Source organism: Dermochelys coriacea, chromosome 15, assembly GCF_009764565.3.
Source record: "Dermochelys coriacea isolate rDerCor1 chromosome 15, rDerCor1.pri.v4, whole genome shotgun sequence".
Taxonomy (NCBI): Eukaryota; Metazoa; Chordata; order Testudines; family Dermochelyidae; genus Dermochelys; species Dermochelys coriacea.
Window position 1 is genome coordinate 29,739,286 of NC_050082.1, and position 17,364 is coordinate 29,756,649.

The 17,364-nt window shown below is 45.1% G+C and overlaps 1 protein-coding gene across 1 annotated transcript; it reads right to left on the reverse strand.

Moving 5' to 3' along the window:
• Positions 1-4,623: 4,623 nt before the first annotated feature.
• On the reverse strand, positions 4,624-12,651 carry C15H12orf76 (chromosome 15 C12orf76 homolog). Its single transcript, XM_043498422.1, has 2 exons — positions 12,393-12,651; positions 4,624-6,415 (listed from the first exon to the last, which is right to left on the reverse strand). The coding sequence occupies exons 1-2, from the start codon at positions 12,649-12,651 to the stop codon at positions 6,330-6,332; spliced, it is 345 nt and encodes a 114-aa protein (XP_043354357.1). The 3' UTR covers positions 4,624-6,329.
• Between the last annotated feature and the right edge of the window lie 4,713 nt (positions 12,652-17,364).

The window sequence follows — 17,364 nt, forward strand, 5'->3', positions numbered from 1 at the left end:
CTGAGACAGGAGCTGGGATGGGGGGGGGTTGGAGTGCTGGAACAGGATCGGCCTAGGAAAAGAACGAGCCTGGGCCTGGCTGAAAAGAGGGGTAGAGGACTAGCGGTGCCTGCACTTCTGAATTGACTGTAATGATGTTAGCCCCTGCTGGGCCCAATGACACCATTTCCAGCCCTTGTATGATTTTTTTTTTTTTTCAACCTTGTCTGGGACTCCCTCTCCTTCCCCCCCCTCCTGGGATGAGCAGCCAATTGGGGCTGCTGCAAGAGGCAGGTAAGAGCGCTCTCATGAGTTCTGGGATAGGAAAGGGGCCAGCCAACAGCATTTTCAAAGCACCCGTGAGGGCGGGGGGAGGGCAGAAACCGCCCAGCAGCTCTGCTGCCTCCTGTGAGCAAAGGGTCTATCTGCTCTGCCCCTCTCCATCCTTGCAACAGCAGGCCTGAGAAGGGGAAGAGAGGGTGAGCCCCTGGAGCTCCCCCTAATGGAAGGGTGAAGAATCCCTGTAGCTGCAGGAGGGGCAGTGAAGAGCTAGGGGGTGGGCAAAATTGAGATGAAGGTTAGGATGGCATAACTATTTGCAGGGCTGGGGGATGGGCATGCGAAGGGCACAAAATAAACTAGGATTTTTGGGTTTGGGGAGAAGCTGGAGGTGCTGTACCATGAAGCAGCCCTTCATACCAATTTGGAAATTGATCTTTAATTGGGTTTTCTGGTGAGAATTCAAATCGCTTTTCTCTGTCGTCACCCATGCACATTGGGGGTTGGCAGTTCAAAAACTGAGACCAAAAAACAGTTTTGTTTTTTATTTATCTTTTATTTTTCAGTCTCATAATTTTGGGGGGGGGGGTCCTGACTCAGGATTTTTGAACTTTCCAGCTTTGGAAGGCATGTAGGGTGACCAGATGTCCGGATTTTATAGGGACAGTCCTGGTTTTTGGGTCTTTTTCTTATATAGGCTCCTATTACCCCCCCCCCATCCCATCCTGCTTTTTTCACACTTGCTGTCTGGTCACCCTAAAGGCATGCGATGAGTGAGGCAGGGAACTGCTGGGAGAGAATTGGTCTCATGGCTAAGGCAACTGAATGTCATGGTGGAGAATTGGTACTATCCCTCCTCTGAAAAAAGCCCAAGGTTAACAGCTGTTGTCTAGCTTTTTTTTAAATGATAGTTACTAATTAGTAAAAGCATCAGCGGTGTAACCTGCTCATGTAATTCACTGTATGTTCTTAAGGTTTTTAAAAAAACCAAATCACAACTTCTTGTGTGGCTGCTGCATGTTTCTAAGAGTAAAGTGCCTTGTCTTTGGGGATAGAAATTGTTTTTCTCAAATCAAAGATGTTAAGCCTTGGAGTCTCCTGAGTTTGTTAAAGGCTTCCTCTAAATGCTATAAATCTAGTTCATTCACACAGTTTGATTTCTTGAGCTCAATGCCTGTTTGTTCAGTGCATTTCTTTTCCTTTGCAGCTGTCAGAAATCACTGTGCATATTAATGATTTAATAACTCCTACGTTGAAGCATAACTGAAGTCTGATATTTAAGATTTTTTTGCTTTTCTACGTTTTTGATGATGTAACTTTTGCTTAAATGAGACATTTTCCTATACAAAACTATCAAATATGCAGTGTTGGTCTAAGTAATTACTGTAAAAAACTGACACACATAATCCATGCAGACATTTTAGGGTAACTTTGAATCTTCTGTTTTGAAACCCTTTGTACAGTACAAATATTCTCAAAGTAAATGAGAAGCATTTTAGACCTTTAGAAATATAGAGCTTTTGTTTGAGATCTGCAAGTATCCTTGTGTGTGAAAGCAATACAATAGTAAAGTAGTGCATATTATAGTTGATGTTTACAGAAACTTTTTTTTAAAAGGGCCAATTTTTTTTTTATAGTTTGTGTGGTTCTCACTTTCTACAGAGCTTATTTAGAAAGTACATACTGTTCTCTAAAAAGCTATGAATCATTAAAGCTCTAACCATCTTTTATGGATTATAAATCCAGATTAACTCTGCTCTCTTAAAATTCATGCTGTAATTTGACAGTGATTGAATCTCCCTATGATCTACAGTAGGCCTACAATTGTCCCTGAAAATGAGACTAAATGTTTAGGACAAATTGGTGGTGGTGTTCTGCTGTCATTTCAAGCACTTAGGTATATTTGTAATTTCTTTTGAACACAGTTTGATATGGACACTTTTCTACTGCATTTAGATACCCTGAAAGTAGCAATTCATATTTAACCAAGAAGCTGGGCAGTTGCTGCATTAATGTATTGAGATGTAGGGGAGAGTTCAGTCTACTGTTAGGGAGCTAACCAAGTTTTATTTCAGTCTGAACTGCCATCTTTTGATGACAGCAATAGGAAAGCATAGGGACCCAGACCCTTCTGAATCAGTCTTATGTACTTAAGCATGCATTTAGTAACAGTTACTTCAAGGGCTTAAATTGGGTCTGCTTAAGTATCTTGCTGAATCAGGGCTGTAGTTCCTCAATCTATTCTGGTAGCAGTAGGGAGTAGGGTACTGATTTATTCAGCCTAAATATATTTCATATGAACAGTCTGAAATGACTAGCTCATCAAGGGAGATGGGTAAGTTTTGAGTGCAGCATGTATAGCAAGTATCACAGGTTGTGCTAGAGGAACAGGAAAAATTCAGAAGTGGTGTTAAATTCTGAAAGTGAAACGCTTCCTTTGCCTATGGGGGATAAACAGCCCTAAAGACCTTTCCACCTCTGTTGAAGTCAGACTGCCTCAGCATTCTCCAAATTCATAATGCAAAACCAGCTGTAACCTACAAACAAGTAAAACTTGCATCTGCAATTCATAAAATATTAAGTGTAGGTGTATTTGCAATACATAAAGACAAGGAAGAAGTAAAGCCCCCTTGCTAATGAACTCAGTTGTACCATTAAATTTCAAATAAATTAGAGGCCTTAAGGGACAGATAGGAAGCAAGGAGCAATGTGGGTCATTCACTAGATTTCAGCTCCCTCCAAACTCAGTATGAAAGTAATGTGAGGCTAGGTATTCTGATGCTGGACATGCTCTGTGTACAAGATGTATATGTGGCTATTTCCAACCTGAGAGCAGTTTTTGTAAAAGTCACACTTACTCCTTTGCTATATTCAAATTATATCATTAGACTCTCTCTAAATGCTCCCTGAACTTCAAAAGTGGATACAGTCTTTCTTTATTCTGTCCTAGAATGCTACTGGTCAGTTAGCACACTTTGTCCTGGAGAAACATTCATAGGGAACAAGTGAAATGTTCCCTACAATGTCAGTCTTCATTCAGTGACCACAGTGTTAAATAAATTAAGCTGGTGCAGGATTAAAGCCATAGACCATTTTTTAAAGTAACTGCTCCTACAATTTTGCCATCAACCACCATTTGTTCTATAAAAACACAAGGAGTTCCAGTCGCTGCTAGTTTCCTTAACGTGGATTGCCACTGGAGGAAAGAGTTGCATCACAGCTAGAACTAGGTTGTGAGAGAAGATAGCGGCTGCTCAGCTGGTGGGTTTTTAAGCAGTCCTATTATTGAATGTTCAGTAAGTCAGATCACCTGGGTGCAATGGGAAGAAAGTCAGCAGATAGAAGCTTATCTGAAACTTGCATTAATAGTGATGATAAAGTTTGTGTCAATTGTCTGAACACTTCCAGGGGGAGGGAGACTGTCATGCAGTGCTGCAGGTGAATGTTCTCCTGGAAAAGAATTCACAAGTTTTCTGATGTAGGGTGCATCGCTGGAGGCATCGAGAACCTGACTTTCACCAGTGTTGAGTACTCCAAATGCAGTCACAAGGGGTTGTAGGTGCTTAGCTCTGAAACTCGCCCTAGCTGTCATAGCCTGCTCAACAAGCCACCCCAAAATAGTGGACATCTTTGAGAATTTTGACCACATAGTAGCTTGCTACAGCTAAAAAGCGCTTAGGGCTCATCTACATGGGGACACTCAGGAAAGTGACTGTGAGTTAACTGAAAGTGTGAAGTTAAAGTGCATTAAACCTCTGGGTGGTCTTAGTTGACTGTGGCTTAGAAACAACATGGGCTTAGTTCACTGTGGCTTAAGCTACAGCAAACTAAAGCCACTTTACTTCTAAATATCCATACAGGGGCTTTCTACATTTCAACTTCTGCACATTAACCTCATATTGTTAGTAATTTAGTCTTCACCTTCTTGAGTGTCCCTGTGTAGATGAGCCCATAAGGTCCTTTCTGATAATCCTCACTCACCCTGGGGTTGTTCCTGCCTGTAGGGGACTGTCAGTAATGGCTGCAAGGCTGCTTGCCAAGTGCTTCCACAGAGCTGTGGCAGAGTTTGTAACGTGTGCAGAATATCTGTACACAAACAACATACTTGTTGGGTTAGCTTTTTATTTGTACAACAAGGGAGGTAGCTGGGAATGGGGAATGTAAACAAGAATATCACTCCAAGCAAGCAGACAGAGCTGTAGCTACAAGCCTGTAACCTTGAATGCAGCTGGACTTTCCCTCCCTACCACGCTAATGAAAGTGTCATCTTAGGTGAAATGAAGACAGACAGAGTAGACAGACGACTTGGCTGATACAGTTTACAAAACAGAAAAAGGAGCAGCAAAAACTAAAACTTATCACCAGTTTACTCTCACTTTAGCTCATATTTTACTGAAAGGCTGGGAATTGCAGGTTACAAACACCAGGACATCATCTTATTACAATACAGACAAGCAGCAAAGAGTCATCACTACTTTCACCAGCAGTCACATCATCCCTTTAAATAAAATGGAACCAGCAGATGTTACATAAGCCACAAAAGAAGGTTGAAGACAATAGAAGAGATGCAGGGAGTTGTCCCTCACGTGAAATTAAAATATTCTAAAAAATTACCACAACTAAAGCAGTCCTTTGTTAAATATCAAACAAGAAAAATCCATACAACACTTATACCAGTGCAAAATAAAATAGCAGCATTTATATACAAGTGGGATTTGCCAGTGTAAATACATCACATAAAATGCACATAACTTCAACACACACTCCCACAAGGTTTTGAAAGCGACAGTCCCTCAATCTCATTAAAGCAGGCTCTCAACCATGACTGACTTTCTTGGAAATATGTAAAGGGCTGAAGTTTACACAGTCAGTCATTTCATCTACTGAACCCAAGCCTATTACACAACTAAGGACATGACTTGGACAGGATTCCTAAAACCAACATGGCTATTTTAGTACAAGTTTGAGTGTAGACACTTATTTCAGAATAAAAGCAGCTAAAGTCAGTAACAAACCAACATGCCCCCAAAATAGTGAAATCAGTTTTAATTCACACTTTTATTTGAGTTCAAATGTGTGCATAGGCCAGCCCTACAAAGCCAAGGTCATGACTAGAGCATGTTTAAGCCCTCGCCTTTTGACCGACTTTTAGAAGATTTCATGCTTGGGAGAAGAGTTGCATTCCTTAAGACTGCAAAACCAATCAATACATCAGAATCCAATGCACTTGCCTGCTTGCAAAATTATGATTTTTAGAACAGAAATCAAAAAGTTTTCCATTTAACTCTGTTACTGATACCACCACACTGTAGTCCAGTGGGTATTTGACAGACTAGATCTAGAAAACTTTACAATTTCAGCTGTTTCAAATGTCAATCAGCCTTGCTGCCAAAAATAGCACATGAACCACATTATCTAAAGTACATTGTTTTCATGTGAGAATCACTTAGAGGCTGTGTTTAAGGAGTATCACGAGGGTTACTCATATCATACATAGTCCCACCCAGGAACTGACAGCAGAATTCAGAAATACAGCAAGTCTAAGTGGGAGAGTCTTTCTGTAGGCAATTCCAAAGTAAAATACTTCACATATTCCTAGCCTTTCCTATCAGAGTTAGGCCAAATACTAACTAAAGTTCACAGCTAATATTTTCAAACATGAATGCTTAGAATCAGTCACCGACATAAGATTTGCCAGACTGAGACCACATTTATTTGTGTCTAACTTTAGGCATCCATGTTTGAAGACACAGATCTCTGTTGAGCTACAAATTGCTCGAGATCTGGAAGGAGATTTTCAGATTCTAGCTATGGTGTCGGCAAGAGCAGCCAAGCAGTCGTAGGCATGCTTCTGCAAGGGAAACAACTGGTTACATTACATGTTAGAGAAAAAAATTACTTCTCAGTCTCTTTACTAAGTAGCCGTAGCGGTTTACAAGCCAGAACTCAGACAACAAATTGGGCTGGATTTACGGTCGCTGCATAGCATGGGTCATTTTCGAGCACCAGGGATTTGATCGCAAAATTTCCACAAGCAAGATGACCAATCCATTTCGATTCTTCCCGCTCTGCTACCGTCGTCGAATGGGCTTGTAGACACACACTGCCATCAGGATCATGGTGATCAACAGGATACTGAAGATGCTCCCCATGAGCACTGTAAGAGGGAAGAAATGGCATGTGTGGAATAGGGGCAAGTATAAGAGGGAAAAGGTCACGTGTGTGTATGTTTATCTTCCCATTTAGTGCAGCATGTCCCAAACTGGTGACATCAAAGGTTCTGCTGTGAATTTTTCAGGAGTCCCTAGATATCACCCAATTCCCAGTTAAATCTGTTTTTCCCTGGTCTATAATGGGAGTTGGACCACGCCCCTAATTTGTCTTTACATTTCTGGCCAGACTTTCACCCTTTTAAAGCTGCAGCTGCATGTAAACATTTGAGCCTCACCCAGTATTTGTGAAATGTATGCCTGGTGCACATGCATGGGCCATTCAGCACTCTGAACTTGCCCCACCACCCACTTGCCCCGGAACACTTGCTTGTATATTTTGATAGCATTATCAAGCAAAATAAACTGCTGCTTGTTTGAATTCATCTGGAATAACAACTTGTGGTTACTGAGAGTGGGTGGCCACAGGCAGGATTTTAGTACTTATTAATTCATAGAATTTATGACCAGAAGGGACCATTATGATCTAATCTGACCTCCTGCATAACAAGCTGGAGATTTTTACACAGTGATTCCTGCGTCAAACCCAATCTCTCATAGCTGATCTACAGCCTATCGTTTAGAAAGGGCTAGTCTTGATTTAAAGACTTCAAGTGATAAAGTGCACCCATACTCTAGGTAAACTGTTCCAATAGCTAATTACACTCACGAAATAATCTGCACCACATGTCTAGCCTGAATTTGTATAGCTTCAGCTTCCAGCCATGGGATCTTGTGCCTTTGTCTGCGAGAATGAAGAGGCTTTTACTACCAGAAATCTTCTCTCCAGTAGAGACTCATAGCGCCTCTGAACCTTCTCTTTGATCAACTGAACAGATTGAGCTTTAGTCTCTCACTGATGCAGGTCTTCCAGACCTCAAATCATTCTTGTAGCCCTTTTCTGAAGGATTTCCAATTTGTCAACATTCTTTTTCAAGTGTTGACACCCGAACTGGACACACTATCCCAATAACGGGTCTCCCTAATGCCCAATACAGTCGTAATAACTTCTACTCAATATTCCCCAGTTTATACAGCCAAGGATTGCATTTGCTCTCAGATACCACATCACACTGCAAGCTCATGTTTAGCTGATTATCCACCATGACGACCCTTCTCCCCAACGCTGCAGTCCTTTTCTGAGTCTCAGTCCCTCTTTCTGTTCCAAGGGAGCCTAGTTTCCCATGCAATCCAGGTGGCTCTGTAGACCAGACTTGCCCTTACAATTTTTTTTTTTTTTTAACTCCACCAATTTGTGTCATCTGCAAACTTTACCAATTTGTGTTTTCTTCTACATTGCTGAAAGAGATATTGAATAGCACTGGGCCAAGAACTGATCCCTACTAGACCCCTCTAGAAACATCACCACTAGAATGATGGTTCCCCATATATGATTACTTTTGGAGAACTATAAGTTATCCAGTTTTTAATCCATATAATAGGGGGTGCATTTTATTATTGGATAATACCATATGGTCATCCCAATTTAGAAAATACTATCCATCCCCTCCCTCCCTCCCATGTGCCCATAAAGCGTCACATAACATAAACTTAGTTCTCCTGCAGGCTCCAACAGCAGTAGTTGAAAAATTTACAGCCAACTTGTATTTTACCCTGCTCACTGCTAGCATATTATCTTTCCTCCCAACTTTCTGCTCTCATTTTCAGATGCTCACTTTTTTCAAAAAAAGAAAAGGAGTACTTGTGGCACCTTAGAGACTAACAAATTTATTAGAGCATAAGCTTTCGTGAGCTACAGCTCACTTCATCGGATGCAACACTTTTTCACAGTCTAGTTGATTGTTGCTGTTAAACAATTTGTCACATGAAGCACATCTCCTTATCAACAGTGTATTTCCTAGAGATAACATTTGAAATGAAACTTTAAAATTACTTCACTGGCACATCAACGCAAAGGCTTCTGCTTTCAGAAACCTTTCATCTAATGTACGCAACAGCCAGAGAGAGATAAGAACAAAACAAAACTTGAGTGGCTGGGCTAGCATCCTTTGTATTCCACAATAGTTTTGTTTCCTTGTTCACTTCTGATTTTAATCTGATAACTAGATGAGACTTTCTACTCACACCTAACTGCTGTTTAAACTAGCAACAAGATGGGATGCTTATGCTGGATACCCACTGGTGTGGATGAACAGGCCCTGCCCTGAGGGATCCCAAACTTGGGGAGATCAGTTTCCACTTCCAGTGACCCTTGATGCCATTGCTACCATCCCAAGGAGGGTGAAAACTACTGTATTTCCAGATCAGGGCCACCAGGGACTACCAGATCTGCCACATATGTAAGCTGGGCAGCTGTAAAACATAGCTTGTTAGTCTAATGCATCCATGGCTATATGTATACAGAGGGTCAACAGCTACTCGAGAACCCACACTGTCTGCAGCAAACTGGACCTCAATTCTGTGGCAACTTCAAAACATTTTTAAATTGGAGTTTTTTATTGAATGCAAGTAGAGTGAAAAAAAAAAATATCTACCAGTACATCAGCTGTAATTTTTATATTTAAATGTAGTCTTATACTATCTCCACATTTTCAGTTTTCAAAATGCCACGTATCTTTAGGTTCCAGAATCCACACCTAATTAGATGAGTGGGGCAGCTCACAAGGTTATAGTTTCAGGCCATCTTCAAAATCAGGAAGACAGCACTGTCTCATCTTACCATTCTGAGGTCATTTTTGCAACAACCATGAGGGCTAGAAACTGGTTTTTAAATTAAATCAAAAATCCTGGAGCCCAATTCTGCAACAAGGGATGAATTTCACAGCCGTGGAATACGAGGAGCATTGGCTATATGGACACAAGTGTGCATGAGGGAGAGAACCCAGAAACCTTGGCTCAGAAAACCCCTAATCCAATCCATAGATCTACTTGAGCTGAAGAAGAATTTCAGTTACTAACCCTGTGATGGTGTTTGGAGTACCCCGAACTGCAAGTCTCCTTGTTGCCCGCCTGTCTCCTGTGAGAGGGGGACTTGTTTGTGTTTAAGTGGGTGTCAGCTCCCTGACACCACCAACTGGTTAGCCACCTGAACAAAATCTCCTTTGGACAATGCCAGCCCTTATTTTGCCTTACAATAGTAGGTCCCTAAACTGCTTTGAAGTATTCCCCTGTAGTCCAAACCCTTCTCCACTGAACACTCACTGAAATACCAGGTCTGCTGTCTCCTAGGGAACAGAGTACACACCAGCCTGACTGATTCACCTCACAATCAGATCATAACTTAATATCCCAGCACTGAGATACATTTCTAGTGAAACTGAGGGTAAGTTTACCAAAGGTTCAACAGATAATGAATAAGAATAATGGAAACAAAAGGGTTACATATAAAACAAAATCATAACACTCTTTCTAGAGACTAAACTTAACAGGCTAACCTACTGTCTAAAGAAGATCTTCCACCAAGGTAGGCAGAGTTCCTGTTTTCATGAATGTAAACACGCTCACCATTTACTTTCAAGATGTAGGATAAAGGAGTGCCTTTTTGTCTTCTACTTATATCCCGGAAGTTCTTTCTCTGTACTCAGAGATGGTAAAAAAACCCCATTGCTTGTTTTTCCTTTGTTCTGCTTCTTCCCTGTTGATTTTGTATGTGGATGTAAAGCCATCATGTCAAACAGAAAACCTATTTGTCAACTTTGCCTTGATACAGGCTTTTAAACACATTTTCAGTATACATACGTAACTCCTGGCATAATACCTGTACATGTGACTAATAACGACCTTAACAACTAACGTGACCCTGGCTTTCATTTAAGACCTCACGGACAGTCTTTGGTGAACTGGAATGTACATACTAGAATCAGGATATTCTTGTAACCCCCTTGCCGCCTGGCACCAAGGGGTTCTTAGGATTACAACCACAGTGGGCCTGCAACCACTAGAGGGAGAAGATCTGTGGTGCATGCACGCACCACCTACCTCTCAGCACGCTACATACTCACCTCTAGGTAGGTGCATTCTTTTTTTCAGAAGAAGGGGAGGACTGAGGCTGGGGTAGCCTTGGATATATCAGACTCCTCCTAACCTTACCAGCCTTGTCATAGGGTAGACTCAGGTTCATTTACTCAACTTGCTCCTCAGTTTGCAATTGCGACCCACACCCACTTGGAGATAAGCAGAGCTGTGTGGAGAATGGAAATTCTATTTCATGGAGGCTTTGCAGATTTTGAAATTTGTTTTCATTCCAATTAGGAACAAACCCTGAAAATTTCAAAATTCTCCAGAAAAAGAAAATTAAAATAATAAAAAAAAAACAGTCAGGTCAATTGAAACATTTCATTTTGCTTTTGACTTTTAAGTGTTATAATATAAAATCTAATACAAAATAAAAGCAATGCAAAACAAAATGTTATTTCAAAAGGAAACTCAAAACATTTTGTTCCAAGAATGTCAAAATGTGATGTTTCCCTTGCTCACAACTCACAAAAGAAACTCCCTCCATAGTTTGTAAATATTAGAACTTCGAACTTGAAGGAATTAGTCAGTCAGGAATGATTTACATCCTCCAGCTTCAAGAACATTAGACTGTATTTCCCAAGGGCACAGACTGATGAGTCTGCAGGGTTTGAGATGAGGCAGCTCTGGTTGTGTGTCTGAATAGAGTCAACAAGTTGAAGTTGTCCCTCGCAGATTGTACGTATTTATGAAATACATATCTGGATCCTCAATGCAACTCTTCTCAGTACAGCTTGAGCAACCGCTGCTGCTCACGTCACAGAACCGGCCATCAGCGTCACGAGTCACCTGACTTCAGTCATCTCAGAGATGTCAAGGAGTAGGCCATAGAAGACACCCTCTGGAGTCGGTCTCTCCAGAATTGGGGGCACATTGCAACACAGGGTGAGGGGAGCTTGCCCTGCAGCTGCCTGTGCTGTATCTAGTGTGTACATATGTACAGGCCTTCGCCCTGCAAGGCTTTCTGATGTCTTCCGTTGAGGCTCACATCATTTCAAGAGATTTAACCATCAAATCAGCAGCAGCATGTTTGGCTGTCTAGGCTACCTGGCTCTGTGTGCATTTACTGTGCTGTATATACACAACAACCACCCACGGGGTGCTTGTAGCCACCAGGGAAGAGGGAATAGCAGACAACAATCTCACAGTAGGGGAGAGGGGAGAAGAAAACCCGCCAGCATGTCAGGGCTGTCCTCTCCTTCCTTCCTGCCTCACTGTGAAAAATGGGTCCGTGCTACAGCTGTGTGGAGAACAGAAATTATATTTTGTGGAGTATTTTGAGATTTTCAAAGTAGGACTCAGCCCTACCCAGTTAAACATTCTCTGCTAAAGAAAACTCTGGGGGGGGGGAAATAATTTAGTCCAAAGCAAAATGTTTGGTCTGGAGTTTGACTTTATTTTAGATGTCTAATAAAATACAAACAACCACCAGGGAAAAAACAAAAACGCCACTGAATCCCCAAAGCGTGGAAACACCCTGTTTTTGCCAGGGCAGAGCGTCCCCCGCACCGAAAGGCCGGCACGCGGCGCCCAGGGTGCGAGGGGGCAGGCTGGCCCTGGCCATGGGTGCGAGGGGCTGCCCCACGGATTGGCGAGCAGCCCCGGGGTGCCAGGCCCCGGCCCCTCAGATCCCAGGCCAGCTCAGTGGGGGGGATCACGGGGGTGGGCGACTGCAAAGGCCGTTGGGCCCAACAGCGGCGCCCCTCAACCCCGAGCCACTGACCTGCCCCCCGCGCCAGGCCTGCCCGCCCCGGGCCACTGGGGACGGGGGGGCCAGAGGGAGGGGCCTTGCCCTCTCCCGCAGCCCGGCAGAGAACGGGACCCAGGCGTCCGGCCCGCCAGCCCCGCCCGGGGGAGAGGCGCGAGACACGCCCTGCCCGGCGGCGGCCCGGGGCTCGGGGGCGGGGGAACGGGGCCCCGGGGAGAGCGGGCGGCCCCGCCCCGCCTTACCCAGGTTCTGTCTCCGCAGCACGGCGTAGGGCCGGCTCCGCTCCGCGGGCCCCGCCGCCCAGCCCGGCCCCGCCAGCGCCAGCGCCAGCAGCAGGGCGAGCCCCCAGCCCGGCCGCGGCCGCAGCAGCCGCCGCCGCAGCAGCATCAGCATCAGCATCCTCCCGGCGCGGGGAAGCCGGGACGCGGCGCGGGGCGGGGCGAAGCGCTGGCCTGCCTGGTCCGATCTGCCTTGGTTCCCGCTCCCGGGCTCCCTCCCCATCTTCCTCCTCCTCCCCCTCCATCTTCCTTCCTTCCCCCCCCTTCCCCATCCTCCTCCATCTTCCTTCCTTCCCCTTCCCCATCCTCCTCCCCCCTCCATCTTCCTTCCTTCCTTCCTTCCTTCCACCCATCCCCCTCTTTCATCTGCCTCATCCCCCTTCCTTCCTTCCCCTTCCTCATCCTCCCTCCATCTTCCTTCCTTCCTCCTCATCCCTCTTCCTTCCTCATGCCCCCTCCCTTCCTTCCCCCTTCCCCTTCCTCATCCCTTTTCCTTCCCCCTCCCTCCCTTCCTTCCTTCCCCCCTCCATCTTCCTTCCTTCCCCCTTCCCCCCTCCATCTTCCTTCCTTCCCCCCCCCTTCCCCATCCTCCTCCATCTTCCTTCCTTCCCCTTCCCCATCCTCCTCCCCCTTCCCCATCCTCCTCCATCTTCCTTCCTTCCCCTTCCCCATCCTCCTCCCCCCTCCATCTTCCTTCCTTCCTTCCTTCCACCCATCCCCCTCTTTCATCTGCCTCATCCCCCTTCCTTCCTTCCCCCTTCCTCATCCTCCCTCCATCTTCCTTCCTTCCTCCTCATCCCTCTTCCTTCCTCATGCCCCCTCCCTTCCTTCCCCCTTCCCCTTCCTCATCCCTTTTCCTTCCCCCTCCCTCCCTCTTCCTTCCTTCCCCCCTCCATCTTCCTTCCTTCCCCCTTCCCCCCTCCATCTTCCTTCCTTCCCCCCCCTTCCCCATCCTCCTCCATCTTCCTTCCTTCCCCTTCCCCATCCTCCTCCCCCTTCCCCATCCTCCTCCATCTTCCTTCCTTCCCCTTCCCCATCCTCCTCCCCCCTCCATCTTCCTTCCTTCCTTCCTTCCACCCATCCCCCTCTTTCATCTGCCTCATCCCCCTTCCTTCCTTCCCCCTTCCTCATCCTCCCTCCATCTTCCTTCCTCCTCCTCATCCCTCTTCCTTCCTCATGCCCCCTCCCTTCCTTCCCCCTTCCCCTTCCTCATCCCTTTTCCTTCCCCCTCCCTCCCTCTTCCTTCCTTCCCCCCTCCATCTTCCTTCCTTCCCCCTTCCCCCCTCCATCTTCCTTCCTTCCCCCCCCTTCCCCATCCTCCTCCATCTTCCTTCCTTCCCCTTCCCCATCCTCCTCCCCCTTCCCCATCCTCCTCCATCTTCCTTCCTTCCCCTTCCCCATCCTCCTCCCCCCTCCATCTTCCTTCCTTCCTTCCTTCCACCCATCCCCCTCTTTCATCTGCCTCATCCCCCTTCCTTCCTTCCCCCTTCCTCATCCTCCCTCCATCTTCCTTCCTTCCTCCTCATCCCTCTTCCTTCCTCATGCCCCCTCCCTTCCTTCCCCTTCCCCTTCCTCATCCCTTTTCCTTCCCCCTCCCTCCCTCTTCCTTCCTTCCCCCCTCCATCTTCCTTCCTTCCTCCTCCCTCCAGCTCCCTTCCTTCCATCCCCCTCCCTCCATCTTCCTCATCCCCCCTCCATCTTCCTTTCTTCCTCCTCCCTCCCCTTCCTTCCTTCCTTCCATCCATCCCCCTCTTTCATCTTCCTCAACCCCTCCATCCCTCCCTCCCTCCCTCATCTCCCTTCATCTTCCTTCCTTCCCCCTTCCTCCTCCCTCCAGCTTCCTTCCTTTCTTCCCCCTCTTTCATCTTCCTCATCCCCCTCCCTTCCTCCCCCATTCCTCATCCCCCTCCATCTTCCTTCCTTCCTCCTCATCCCTCTTCCTTCCTCATCCCCTCTCCATCTTCCTTCCCCTTCCTCCTCCCTCCAGTTTCCTTCCTTCCTCATCCCCCCTTCCCCTTCCCTCCTTGTCATCCCCCTTCCCTCTCCCTCTTTCTTTCTTTCTTTCTTTCTTTCTTTCTTTCTTTCCCATTTCCCTAATCTTCATCTCTTTCACTCCCCTTGTGATCAGCCAGACTTCAGGTTGTGTGTGGCTCATTGCTGTTGGTTGCAGGTCATTATTCTAAGCACGCTCTATTAGTCTATTCTGTTAGTTCACAGGGCCCCTACATGCGCTAGCATACGCTGCTCTGGTAAGTCACACCCTGTTGTTTCTGACCCTAGATTGGAAGAGAGCGCGAGTTGCCTCCTGCCTATGTTGAGCTCCGTTTCTGTCCGTATTGGCGCATGTGGCTGTGGCCTCCTTTCCCTGTGACTGTTTTGCCAGTAAAATGCACTGGCTTAAAGGTCCATGGGGAACAAGTGCAAAAAGGACACAAATGCGGCTGAAGCAAATTAATTAAAAAATCCAAATGCATATTCCTAGCATTGTTCTTGCATTACTTGCCCAGCTCTGGTAAAAGTCAGCTGGTTGTAAGGAGACAGCATTATACAGATAAACTGGGGTTGCATCAAGAGAAGTTTTAAGCTTGTGTTAGCTATGTGATCTTTATCTAAAGAAATGAGACAGTCCATTGAGGTAAGGAGTTAGTTTTCCTAAGGCAGACTGTGCGTGTCTTGGAAAGCAGCAAGGAGTTAGAAACCACTCTTATATCCAACCCACTGGCTGGAGACAGGGATAGGGATGCATTCAATTTCCTTTCTGTTGAGCTCCGTACCTTTTGCACAGATAAAGGCAGATGAAGCAACAGTCCAAATGCATGTGTTCAGACACAGCTTGAATCCATATAGATTTCTAAGATTTTTTTAGTTTTATCCTGACTTTATTCTCCATTTGTAATTTCCTGTGTGTGTGAGCCACCATATCTTGATATTATTCAGGGCATGAAGCTATCTGAGTGAACAGAAACACAGAGTGAAGATAAATGTCTTCTCTAACTTTACAACTATTCACCTCCGTCCAATCAGTTTATCTGTAACCTGTAGGAATGGTACAGGTTACAGAAGAGATGGAATTAAAAGAGAAAGGTATGGACTTAATTTCTTGGCTGCCCTGTCCAGGTAGAACAGATCCCTTGTGCTGCTGAAAATTCCAGTCACACCCAGGTTGAATACTACTGAACATTCACAGAAACTTAAGAACATAGCAATTGCCAGATTGGGTCAGATCCAAGGTCCATCTCATCCATCCAGTCTCTGCCAGTGACCAGCGCTAGCTGCTTCAGAGAAAGGTGTAAGAACCCTGCAGTAGCAGCTATGGAATCGTTTCCCCCTGACACACACACAGTAGGTCTTCTCCTGATCTCTAATAGTTAGTGATTGTCTTAAACCATGAAGCATGGATCCAAGTGTAATGTACCTGCTGCACAGAGGAAGGTAGGCTCCGACAAGAATGGGTTTGGCAGAAGTGGAGTTGTGTGTATTTTGTGATGGACTCTGTAGAAACACCTATATACACAGTCACCAGGAAAGGAGTTAAATGCACCCTCTGCAGTTAAAATCAACATGTTCTGCAGATTAAATACACTCTGTACCAGGGCAGAGGATGGATAAAAGAAAAGTTTCCCACAGGGATGAACATGTGGTCTGGGTAACACTATAACCCTACCCATTTGAAAAACTATTAATTCTGATAGAGGTGGATATTAACAGAGCATGGTGTTTGCCTGTCCATACGTAGAATGCACATGCAGCTCTTTCACAGCCATGCCGCTGTCTGGGTGCTGGGAAGAAATAGGTTAATGTGGGTTGCAGTGCATGTTTCCTAGTTGAAGTAGTGGTTTCCTGAAACACTGCCTGATCCGCTGAAAATATGTAATTATACAAACAGCATGGGAAGCAGGGACATAAATTAATAAGTAGCAAATAAAATGATAAAATCTAGCACTTATTTATAGAGCTTTCTGATACCATCCTGAGCTCATTAGCAGTACTGTAAATCCAGATTAAGTGGAAAAGCTGGGCCAATTCTGCCTGAAACTATTGGAGTTGTAAGGGACTGAGTCAGGGCAGAATTTTTCCCATTGACATAATGGAATTGCTCTAGATTTACACCATAAGTGTAATGAGACTCTGGGCCTACATCTTTACATACATTAGCTAATGCATGCATCTGGCATCAGCTGGAGAACTGGCTGAACCAAACATCTCTGAATTTAGGGTAAATTTAGATCTACAGCCAAACTTTGCCTGTTGATCTAATCTCTAGTGTCTGTCAAAGGGCCATAGAAATTAAAGAAAAAGGATTCTCAACAGGCAAGTTTAAAAAAAGGATTGTGTCCCTTTAAATCTGGGGTGGTCAAAACGTGGCCACCAGGCCAAATATTACCCAGGATGTTTTGCAGTTCCCTTCTCTCTAGTGTGGAGGTGCACTCTGTGTAGACTATGTGTTCCTATAGGGATAAACTCCTCAAATCAGACTGGAGCTTGGCTTGCTGGAACAGTATGGATGCCTCACCCCTTTGCCAGGGATCAGCATGATTAGGAGAAAGGTTGGTTTTAAAGTAACTAACGCTAGTCCCTTTATGATAGCATGGGGGACCTTTCCATGATACCATCCCTCCCCACCTGCTACCAGTCTGGACTTTCTGTGGTGATTCCTTGTGCATTGGAAATAAGATCTTTCTGTACTTTCTAACAGAGGGCTTTGCTTTGGGAATCCTTTTGTTCTTGGTATTGATCTCAGGCATGTTCTGTTTGTTGTCTTTCAGAAGAGATACTTACCACATTCAATCTTATTAACAAACTATACCCTGCACTTATGCAGGGAGGCTGTTTTGTAACAGACATCTGGGCTCATTCCACACGTTTTCCCTAAATTTACTCAGAAAAGCATAAGCAAAGATGATCAGAGTCTGTTTTAAAGGAAACTTGCCTGGAA

Coding starts and splice junctions, on each gene's coding strand:
- C15H12orf76 (XM_043498422.1), bottom strand. CDS start 12,651: ATGGGGAGGGAGCCCGGGAGCGGGAACCAAGGCAGATCGGACCAGGCA. Junction 6,416..12,392: donor GCTGCGGAGACAGAACCTGG/GTAAGGCGGGGC, acceptor TCCCTCTTACAG/TGCTCATGGGGAGCATCTTC.